At 42.0% G+C, this 11722-nt stretch overlaps 2 protein-coding genes across 7 annotated transcripts in view; one reads left to right on the forward strand and one right to left on the reverse strand.

The window, feature by feature from the left end:
- Positions 1-4771, reverse strand: part of kiaa0586 (KIAA0586 ortholog) — a 33520-nt gene extending 28749 nt beyond the window's left edge. For 3 of the 5 annotated variants that reach the window (XM_085257862.1, XM_085257861.1, XM_085257858.1), the window contains exon 1: positions 4145-4771. In XM_085257862.1, coding sequence (XP_085113988.1) covers positions 4145-4469 — 325 coding nt within the window. In that variant the 5' untranslated portion in view covers positions 4470-4771. The remainder of the gene's footprint in view (positions 1-4144) is intronic. The other 2 variants (XM_085257859.1, XM_085257863.1) reach the window with 1 other exon arrangement.
- A 242-nt stretch (positions 4772-5013) lies between these two features.
- On the forward strand, positions 5014-10513 carry timm9 (translocase of inner mitochondrial membrane 9 homolog). 2 transcript variants are annotated; one of them, XM_085257865.1, is made up of 5 exons: positions 5014-5212; positions 5360-5634; positions 5873-5921; positions 9872-9967; positions 10049-10513. In XM_085257865.1, exons 3-5 carry the CDS (start codon positions 5883-5885, stop codon positions 10181-10183), a joined length of 270 nt encoding a protein of 89 aa, XP_085113991.1. In that variant the 5' UTR covers positions 5014-5212; positions 5360-5634; positions 5873-5882; the 3' UTR covers positions 10184-10513. The 2 variants fall into 2 exon arrangements, with proteins under 2 accessions (XP_085113991.1, XP_085113992.1); XM_085257866.1 differs by lacking the exons at positions 5014-5212; positions 5360-5634 and adding an exon at positions 5662-5790.
- Positions 10514-11722: the final 1209 nt, after the last annotated feature.

An 11722-nucleotide genomic window follows, 5' to 3' on the forward strand; every position in this document is an offset into this window, starting at 1 on the left:
TAACTAATAGGGTTCCAACTCCCAGCAACAACAAAAATAAATAAATAAAAAATAGGGAACCACCCCTCACGCTCCACCTCATGATGCTTAATCGACGTAATCAACCTTAATTTGATGCAGTGTGAAAAAAATGCACAGAAATCAATTATTTTTCAAGAAATATTAAATAGATTCAACATCTTTCTTCAACAAAATTGCAGACTGCACAGATGGTACCTTCCCAAAGTAAAAAGTACTATAGCTTACTAGGGTATATATATTAGACTTAATAGTTACTATACACAGTAATTGACTTCTATTCATTTTACATCAAATTAAAACTTTGGGTGTCAGATAATTATTTATTAAAAGCTAGACATTTTAAATGAGAATAAGAAAGAAAAGTATGTCTTTGTGCCCCCTTTTCCCTGTTAATGCCCTATCGGCCCCCCTGGCTAAACTTTGCTAGATCCGCCCCTGCACAGTTACCAGCGTCAGCTACGTAGAAAAAGATCCTCGAGTAGAAAGTAATATTAAATAAATTCTAACAACAGCTGATCAAGCTTAAACGTGCTGCTGTTGTTCAGCCGCTGGTTTCCTCTTTCTGGTGCAAAGTGGGCCAAAAACAAACAAGACAGACGGACTCCCGACAGAAAAGCCGATCAGCTGATCATTAAGCAGTTTCACGATTGAAGTAGCAGCCGGAGAGTGAGAGGCAGTCGCTTGTTAAGCTTAACGCAGGAATGCTTTACAAACATTCAGAGATGGACTTACACACTTGCTTTACTTCTCTCGGGATAACTTTGTCGGAGATGAAATGCCGGGTTGCTAGCGAAGCTCCAAATGCTATCCAGACCAGGACAGGTCCGGCATGCCACAGCTGCTCTATCACGTGATGCATACTGCTCCGACGTGCTAACGTTCTGAGGTGAGTTACGGCGTGTTGCAAGTTTTGTGAGGTGCTTTCGTGATATTTAATGGATCGGATTACATTTTTTATTTTTCTCCGATATCCGATCCAGTAATTTAGGTCAGTATCGGACCGATACCGATACGTAATATCGGATCGGTCCATCTCTAGTATGTATCTGTATGGAATCAATAAAAGAATCAAATACTGCATTATCTTTAGTTACATTGATGTTATTTATTTATGGTGAAACAGTGGTGGAATATCGCTGTTGCTTTCGTATAAATGAAGCGGACATACCTGAGTGGCCGCGATCTAATCCTGTTTACATAAAGTAAGCCTGCTCCCGAGCAGGTTTACGCTTACGGATCTGTTGCTATGACAGCAAGTCCCGGATGAGCTTCGGAGAACCGAACGATCCAAGATCAGCGAAATCGTCAACAATCAAATCCAGCTAACTTACTTAGCGAGGTACGAAGAACGGACCCCTGGGCCCTATTTCAGGAAGCCGGTTTAGAAAACAGAGTGAAAAACGATACTCAGGGTCGAGTAACCCCGAACTGTCCAACTCGGAATATTCGGTTTCAGAAAGGCTGATAACAATTAGTTCAGTCAACGTGGAGTTGCTTTAACCCCAAGTTAAGCACGCGCACGAGGATACATAAAGCCCTGATTAGTGGAGCACAGATTAAGCGAGTCACCATGGAGACGGAGGGAAAGAAGGCGCGGTCAATGTATTTTACAGCGCTTGAGGCCGAAATTCTGATGGCAGCATATGCCGATAACATGCAAATTTTGCAGAAAAAAAGTAACACAGTCTCAGCTGCAAAAGAAAGGGAGCATGCATGGCAAAACATAGCCGACAGAGTCAATGCGTGAGTGTTAATTTAAACATTGATCTAGGGATTTCCACGTTATTTTATTATTTTTTATTTTATACATTTTATTTTGTGATGTGATTTGAGCGCAGGTGCAACCCAACAGGCCCCAAACGTTCCTGGCAGCAAGTAAAAATGAAATATAAAAATATAGTCCAAACAGGTAAGGTGTAATTGTATTATGAGCCATAGTGCTTGGTCTGTTTGTCCCATGTAAATCAATTGCAGTTAGAGGCTACATTAATTTCCCCTCTGTAAGCACTTATTGAAATTATCTGAGCACATTACAAGTACATATTTGCTTACTCTGTATGCTCAAATGTGACCCGTTATAGCCAACAGAAAAAAAGCGGAGGCCCGAAAAACAGGTGGGGGTCCTCCACCACCACCACTCACAGAGGCTGAGCAGTTGGCTTCCACATTTGTGATAATGTTGGCAGCATCACATATGATCTTCACAGTGCAGAGAACACAAATTAGCATCCATTACTATAATGAAATAATTTGTTAGTTTGAAATGCTACAGGGAACTATGTACCTGCACATTAATGCTGTGGAAAGACTTCCTGTTCACATAGTCTCCTTCATTTACTGAAGGAGCAATGATTGGAATGTGAGTGCCATCTGTACAGCCAATCACGCCTGGGAACCGTGAGAATAAATGTAAAATTTAAGTAGTAGTTCAAGTATCACCACATCATGAATTAAGTTTCGTTCATCCTGATACCTGCAATTTTGTGGCATCCCTCTTTGATAAATCTTGTGGGTCTATGACCGGGGAAAACCACAAACGAGTGCAGGAGACGTTTCAGTGCAACTGTAACATTCCTGACTGCCCAACAGACGGTAGCCTTGGAAACGTGCTCAGCGTCTCCAATATTATACAGAAAGCTCCCGTTTGCAAAAAACCGAAGTGCAATACAAATAATATGTACAGAACTGAGAGGATGTCCGCGATGTGTCACATGAGCAATATTAGGCCTGAGGATGTTATTCAAATAAATTATAGATTGTGCTGAAAAACGGTAACGTTCACACAGGAAATCATCAGGAAATGATAAAATGTCCAAACGTGCTCTAATCACTCTCTCCGGGCGGAGAGCTCTGCGGAGAATTTGGGCTTCAACATCTACTGGCTCTTCAAGGAAGGGGCACGCCACCCAGGAATAACACCCAGGAATAACATCCTGGGTGGCTGTAGCTCAGGTGGCAGAGCAGGTCAGCCACTAATCAGAAGGTCGGTGGTTCAATCCCAGCCAAATATCCTTGGGCAAGATGCTAACCCCGTGTTTGCCTACTGGTGGTGGTCAGAGGGCCCGGTGGCGCCAGTGTCCGCCAGCCTCGCCTCTGTCAGTGCGCCCCAGGGCAGCTGTGGCTACAATGTAGCTTGCCATCGCCTGTGTGTGAATGGGTGAATGACTGAATGTAGTGTGAAGCGCTTTGGGGTCCTTAGGGACTAGAAAAGCGCTATACAAATGCAGGCCATTTACCATTTACCATGTCTGACACTTCCTACAGTCAGGTTTCCGGCGGAGAAAGTCAGGGTTAGTTGAAGTAAACCTGCTAGGGGGCAGGTTAGCTTCACGGAGTGTGTCGTCATAGTGACTCACTCAGAATTAATCTAAACTTGCTTTGTGAAACCGAAAACCCAGAGTTTTCGTTAACTCAGGGTATACTTACTCAGAGTTTGCACTAAACCGGCTTCCTGAAATAGGGCCCTGGTCTAACGTCTAGAGACGTATCTGTAACGCGAGGCTGCTGATTGTTGGCTGAAATGCGATCTTCACTGCTTTTAAAGGACCGTCTGGTTTAATGGCTTTAGGTGTAGCAGAGTTATTAGTTTTGTTTTTGAACGTTATTGTGACCTGTATTGCTGTATAGAGGGTGTGTGTCACAGGCACGATCTATGACACTGAACAGCGATCCTCAGCCTCAAAGATGTCCATTAAAATCTCGTCAGTCACGATGTCCCAGAATTATTTCAAACCAACAAAGATTTACACTATATTTTTATCCTATTTTATTTTCCACGTTCATTTCAGTTTGAGTTTTTAATTGTTATTTAAAAGACTACAACTAAGAATTTTTACTTTAGTGAACTGAAATGTGCCGACACAGCTAGTTTTAGTGAACTAACCCTACTCCTACCTCAGTGTTTCTCTGTGCTGCTGGCTTTTAAACCTCACCCTGAGCTAAAGTGAACGGCACAGCTCCACGCAGCTGTGAGTCACGTGAGCAGCTATGACTATCCAAAGTTTCTGGATTTCTTCCATGACCCTCACAAACTCCCCCACACCCTGATGCACGGACACACCTTCAGTCTGGGCACGTTTTAAAATAATGAACACATCTGCCAGGTATTATATTACCCCCCCACCTGTGTCCATCGCCTCAGCGAGTTTTCCGTCTCCTCCTCCGGAGATCTTACGGGGCTTTAAGTACGCTGCTGACCGATGTGAAGCAGCGATATCCGGGTTCTGTCTGGGACTCCGCCGCCGCTGCTTATTCTGTCTCAGTTCGGTCAGAGTAGGAGGACGAAAGTCCCGCAGTTTTCGGACGGTTATCTGGACGGATCCGGGTCCCGGTCCGCCTCCGGGACCGGTCCGGTCCGGGTGGAGGACTCGTGTGGAGCGGATTAAAACGTCCCCGGTGTCTGAGCTGCAGGAGGACTGATCCGGACTGAGTGCAGCCGGAGAAGACATGACGCTGTTTACCTACAGTGTTAATAAAGCTTATTTAAAGCTGCACTGTTAGCATGGAAGCTAACTTCGTCCAGACTTCCCGCTCCGGCTCTAAAACCCGCCGCTGGCCGGGTAAAGGAAGGCGGCGGTCAGCGTCGCGGGGGGCGAGGAGAGAGTTAAAATAATTTACACCCCAACGAGACGCCAGGAAAAACCCCCACAGAAAGTACGACAGAAAAAAGAAAATGTTCAAACACAGCAACTGTTGCTGACAACAAACAACCGAACTTCCGGCTTCCGCTCCAGACAGGATGCTGAAAAAACTCCGCTTCAAAATCAAAACACGAAGAAGAACAAACGGCATTGAGAAACAAAGTAAACACAGCAAATTAAAATTTTATTTATTAGCCGAAAACTGGACAGTACACCTCTATCATAGAAAAATCAATGAGTGCGAAAATGACTGAAAAAATGTATTCAAACGAATTCATTCATAAATACTTGAAACACTCGTCTCACTCGTTCTGGAAGCTGCAGTTGTGAAAACAGCTTCTTTGTCAGAGTGCATTTTACTGCTTGCGAGAACTCTATGTTTTTCTGAAATGTGTTTGAAACGACCCTGTAAAGTTGGACTGGTTCAGGAGAAATTATGATTGAAGATGGTTTGCCTTTATAGAAGGACTTACTGATGAAGTTTAGATTTAGTTTAATGCGATTATATTTGGAGGACGGAACACCAGTCACAGAACTTTTGTTGCTCTTCGGTAAGTTTCGGTTTCTGACCTGAACATTCGTCACATTTTTCTCTCAAATGTACATTTTTATTTGTGTTTTGAGTTTAAAATTATTAATTAATAGCTGAATGTTAAGCTTAATGTAAGCCTCATGTGGTTTTTTTCTTTTTAATTTAGATGAAAAGTCGCAAAAATATCGGAGAGGATCTGCTGCTCTGTGCGCATGCGTCCTTCAGTCCGTCACTCGGAGGTTCCCCTCAGGCAGCTCGGAGCTCAGGTGGAATAAAAACTGTCCTCCTTCTGCTGTAAAGGGAAACTGAGCGCTGCTGCTTGGGAGGCTGAAGAAGAACATCCCCAGGAGAACAGAGGGACCCTCATCAGAGGGCGGGAACACGGCGCTAACCGGGCTAGCCGTTAGCAGCAGCGGTCCGTTTAAAGTGCTGTTTTATCAGGTAGGTTTGTTCATCATGTCACTAAAGCCCGGGTAACCTCTGCTATCTGAAGCGTTACTAAACCAGCCAACCTAAGCTGAACGGTACACCTGTAAGGTCACATTGAAAGAATAACACGTGAGCGCCGGAGGAGCTTTAAAAGAGGCGGACCACGAAGTGAGCTAAAATGGAGGATTTATGAATGGAGTCTGGTGTGTTAGCATTACTGCTAATTGTCGCCCTGTTTCCCCTCCCACAGAGTCCGAATCATGGCGGTCCAGGTGTCCGAGTTCGACCAGATCAAACAGGTAAGTGACCCCAAGAGTTTTCATGTCGACTCTGAAAAAAGAGGCTCAGAATTCAGAGGCACAAAGTCCGGTTACTGTGGCCTCCAGGGTCCATAGAAAGCCCGCACTGAACTATACAGCAAGGAGTCGAAGGGGCTTGGAAAGAAAAGCGTCTGGACTTCTTTAGGTTGCTGGAAGACATTTCACTAGTGATGGGTCCAGCAACACCGACGCATGTATCAAGCTAGCGATGCCTGTATCGGTGCGTGCGTCGCTTTAAGAAAAAGTCACGTGATCGATACAGCTGCTGTATCGCTCATTGCCAACGCGCCAAACTGTGTTTAAAAGGTACCGCATTTGCCAACGGAATGAGTCGCCACCAAAAAACACAAAATTACTCTCGCAAAGACTAAAAAACAAAACACATCAAAATGGAGCCCGAAAGAAAAAGAAATGTTTCTGTTGTGTGGGATCATTTTGATCTTTTAACTGCAAATAAGTTTGTCTGTCTTTGTTTCAGTGTAATCTATCAGAACAGGAAAAACAGCAATGTGACTTGAAGTTTAAATTATTTATTTCATTTGATGCAGGATAAATGTTGCATCTGTTCTGCGGAGCTTTCTTACACAAACAAAAGCACATCCTCAGTGTTTAGGCATTACAGAGCCAAACATGAAAATGAGGAGACAAACACACCGAGAATGAACACTGGTAGGCCTATATAGACACTAAACATCTTTATCATCATTTTTTTTAAATTAATGTGTTTTATTATTTTCAAATCAAGCATCTAGGAAGACTGCTCTGGACCAGGCAGTCCTGAATTTTATTATAAAGGACTGCCAACCCCTTAGTATTGTGGAGAGAGAGTGTAACGTACTGAGGGAATAGGAAGACATCTTATCAGAACCTTTTCCACCTGGCTTTACAGTTTTTGTTTACCCCAGCTGTATCTGTTCCTGTGAGTTTTCCAAAGCTGGGGAAATGGTGTGTTTTAAAAAAAACAAAAACAAAAAAACGCAATAGACTGAATGCTAAAACATTGGATAAACCTATTTTTCTGAATAGAAATTTATAATAAACTCTGAGTCAAATACATTTAAATGGGTAATGTTACATTCACAATACTTTCATTTTAATTTTCACATCATGTCATTCATAATATATTTTAAAGATGTCTACAATATTTGTAATATAGAAGATATAAAATGATTCCATGGAAAGTACAATACCTTACAGTGTACAAGTATGACTAGGTCATTGAATCAGTGTCTGTTGTGAGTCTCAAGTAAGTTGCCTGTAATGATATTTAAGGTCCAGCAGGTGTCAGTATGGAGCAAAACTGTGCCGACGCAGTGTCGATACAGTTTGGGGAATGTGCTGAAACGCTTCACGAGGCCTCATCTACCCATCACTACATTTCACCTCGCGTCTGAGAAGCTTCTTCAGTTCTGGGTTAGCTTCTCGAATGAGTACTCCTTAGACTACGATGACCTGGATGACTGAGAACCTTCACAGATATACAGCAAGGAGGCCTGTGAGGGACAAAAAAGGAGAGAGCGACAGACCCGTAGGTAAAAATAAATAGATAAAAACAGAATCAATCAAAACAAACTCAAATACCGTCAATGCCAGAATACTGTGCCAGCTTATTGGGACCAATACATGAGGGGACAAGAAAGTAATTAGTTTTAATTTAGAAATGAAAAATTCCTTTAAAGAGTAGCTAAAAGCAATGCACATAAATAATAAATAAATGAAACCGTATAATTGAGAGATAGGATCATGAAATGTTTTTAAAGTAAAAAATTAAGCACGTAAATTAGAACGTATGATAAAAGTAACTTCAAAGATAAAGTATTTAAGATAAGATAAAACCTTATTAATCCCTCGGCACAGCACCGACAGAAGTTACAGAGCGTGAGCAGAATAATATATATATGCAATAGACCTCAATACTTGAAATGTGCAATTCACTTGTATTTTTTATTTGTATTCCTATTTATCCCCTTCGTATAAATAGTGTTGGGATTCAGAGATTCTTTTATTGCTACCATATAATCTGCCTTATGAAGAATGTATTAATAACATGTTTTACAGTATCAGTTATCAGTAATATTTCCTGCAGGGTTTATAAAATTGCATTGAATATGTCTGTCATCACATTGACCTTTCTATTTTTACAGGTTGAGTTCATTTTATACACAATGCATAAATGTGCTTGGTTAGAGTTGATGTTCCATTCTAGAAGGTTTTAAGCTTCACTGGTGAGAGTGTCCAGATGATACATGCTGAGGGGAGATGAGAACATAGCAGGTTAATTGCATGCATGCTTACAATACACATATTAATCTAGTAGCAGGTTTGAGTGAAGTCCTAAGCGTCTTCTACTTCAGTTTGAGACTGGCTGCAAAAGTACTCTACTTAGTGATTAATGACGAGGGTCCATTATTAGCTCTCAGAAACGCTAAGACCTGAAGTTATTACCTTAAAAGGCAAGTAATGTAGAAAAGAGAAGTTATATGTCAGTTTATAGTTATTAAAAGTATATGTGATGAACCCTTGTTTGTACGAGTTGAACTTTTGTCTGTCTGTCACCAGGTATTTTTGAACTGTATTGACGTAGGTGTGATATTTTATCCTATAAAACCAAAACCCATTGTATTTTTGTCAGAGCAACACATTCTGTATGCTGATGGTTGGTTGTTCTCCTGTGATAATAAAACTCATCGTTTGATTGCACTTTTCCGGAGTCTCCGTCGTTTGTTGTCTGGTCTAAAGTTGATCGATCTCGCAACAATAGGAATACAAATAAAAAATACAAGTGAATTGCACATTTCAAGTATTGAGGTCTATTGCACCGCTGACTATTAACAAAAAGTATTGCACAAAAGGTATTGCACAGTGAAGTGAAGAGGCACTACAGCTTAGTTGTTCCCCCCTCCTTTGTCCTCCAGAGAGGAGTTAAACAGTTTGATGGCGTGTGGGACAAAGGAGTTTTTAAGTCTGTTGGTGCTTGTCTTTGGGAGAAGCAACCTGTCACTGAACAGACTCTTCTGGTTGTTTATGGCCGTGTGCAGAGGATGCCCAGCATTGTCCATAATGTCCAGCAGTTTTTTGTTTTGTTTTTTAGTGTCCTTTTCTTTGCCACTGTCACTAGAGTGTCCAGCTTCATGCCGACCACAGAGCCAGCCTTCCTGATCAAGGAATTTGTTCATTTCGCTTCTGTCAGTGCGCCCCAGTGCAGCTGTGGCTACAATGTAGCTTGTTATCACCAGTGTGTGAATGGATGGATGACTGAATGTAGTGTAAAGTGCTATACAAATACAGGCCATTTACCATTTATAAATGAAAATAAATTAAATAAAAATAAATCAAATGAAACTAGAAAATATTATATGGCATTATGAAAAATTATAGTTAAGAAATGAATATCTGAAATGAAAAGCACGTTTGTAAAAAGGGAGGTAAATGAATGGAAAAAGGTGAAACTTCAGGAAATGAAAACAGAAGAAAATAAAAAAACAAAATGGTTAAAAGTTTTTGAAAAAGAATATTGAAGGGCTTATTTATGACAAATACACTATTCTTTGTAATACTGTTTTATGAACGGGAGCTTCTGTGCTGCACTTCGCTGAACATTTACTTTTTCAGAGCAGTAGACTTTTTTTTTTTTTTTTTATTCCTTCACAAATGTGCTTTAGTGAACAAAAGGAGCAGCTCTCCAGCACACATGTAAATCTAATGCCAGAAATTGCACTAACGGTTCTACTTATGAGCTCCACCTGTAGTTGAATCATATTTTTTTTTATTTTTAAAACTGAGCAGCGAGAGGACGGAGGTTAAAACCTGTTTGAGGAAATTTCTTCCCAGACCTGAACCTCGGATCCTTCTCGGTCGTCTCTCAGATTGTTTTGCTGAGTTGCTGCTCTGCAGCCGTTTTCTGAGCCGTGTCTGTTTCCTGTGTTCAGTTTAAGGAGTTTCTGGGGACGTACAACAAGGTGACGGAGAACTGCTTCATGGACTGCGTCCGAGACTTCACCACAAGAGACGTGAAGCCCGAGGAGGTAAAAAAAGATGATTGGATGACGGAAACATGTAGGTGAAGGAACATCTGGATAAAATCCTCACAGCCGTTTGTGTTTCAGTCGAGCTGCTCCGAGTCGTGCCTGCAGAAGTACCTGAAGATGACTCAGAGGATCTCCATGCGTTTCCAGGAGTATCACATCCAGCAGAACGAGGCTCTGGCGGCTAAAGCTGGCCTGCTGGGACAGCCGCGCTGACCCTGAACCTGGGCCAGGCCGGGCCGTGCTGGTCCAGCAGATCCTCCGGCGCTGTAAAAAACACTCTGAAGCTGCGCGTGAGGACGTTTTGTTGTAGTTTCTGACCTGAAGCTCCGCCCCCTCAGATTCTATCTGCAGGGTTAGTCGGCTGTTCTGTGCATCATGGGAGATGTAGTTTCAGATTCTTTATTAACATGCAGAATATTCATTTAATGTGCACATTTGTCATTTTATTGAACACAACGACCGACCGATGTGGTGATGATGATGATGATGATGAGCTGACCTCATTTTTCATGTCTGGAAATAAAAATAATCCGACATCAGGAATGTGTGGATGTTTTCATCCCTGTTAGGAAGTGCTTTACTGCATCCGGCCTCAGTCTGGCTCTGCTGCAGATCACACAGTCCTGAGAAACGTTCAGACCAGCTGCAGCGTTTCACATGATTCACCTGCTCGGGCTGGAGAGCTCGTTATGTCCTGAAAGTTACTGATTAACCTGCTTTTAGTACTGAAGTGTTTCTGCAGCAGACCCTCGCTGATGGCCTTACTCTAAAGTCGAAGGTTAGTTTTATTGCAAGTTGCATTGCAACTTATACCAAATGTACACTGTATAAAACAATCACTAAATCAACATTGAATACAGACTACAAATTACGAGTAAAGACTGTGGCTGCATAATAAAAGCCGGGGTGTGCGGCTCTAACAGACCTGAGAGCAGTTGTTTTTTGTTTATAGTGACTTAGAGTTCGGGCAGCTCTAATGTGAAAAGCTAAGTTTAGCAGCCACCCCTGAGAAGGCTCCATCGCCTCTGCTTTCAAACCTGGATCTCTGAATCTCCAGGAGCAGCAGTGCCTCAGTGCTGTGGTAGAACTGAAGGGTTTCAAACGGTTTGTCGGGTAAGGCGGTGCCAAACCATCGACGCTCTGAGAAACAAATAATAGATTGTTAAACTGGATCTGAAATGCACTGGGAAGGCTAGAACAACAAAATGATCAAACCCATGGAGACCATTCAAGTGTAGAACACATGACTGTCTCAGTTACAATCCAATAATCTATTTGGGTACATTTGATGTACAATAGGACTTTTATTTTGGAAGTCTGTGGTATTTGTCATTATTTCTCTGAGTGAGCACGACCACCATTCTCTGAGCCAGACTGGGTGCCAAAAAGTGATTTACTAAATCTGCAGCTTTTATCCCACCTGTCCGCACATTCTCATCGAATTACATTCCTCACAGTGAGTCACTGATGATGCACGAAGATAATCACAGCAGGCAGAAGTTAAACACAGCACAGCTGACTGAACAGATCACATTTATGAGTGATGTCATGAAACTGACATCACTCAGAGTAAACAACGAGCGAGGTAGAGGATAACTTTATTTTCCCCGTGTGGTTGTTTGAAGCAGACAGCAGTCCAACGAGCTGCATACATCCAAGACAGGGTACGGAAGACTATGACTTGTACTCACCTGAAGACTTTAAATAACTCTTTATTTATTTATGATCAGAACCCCCCATGTTGGTGTTCTT

Source organism: Mchenga conophoros, linkage group LG19 (genome assembly GCF_057382185.1).
Source record: "Mchenga conophoros isolate Kocher_MC1m ecotype Shallow Benthic linkage group LG19, M_conophoros_male_GT1.1, whole genome shotgun sequence".
NCBI lineage: Eukaryota > Metazoa > Chordata > Actinopteri > Cichliformes > Cichlidae > Mchenga > Mchenga conophoros.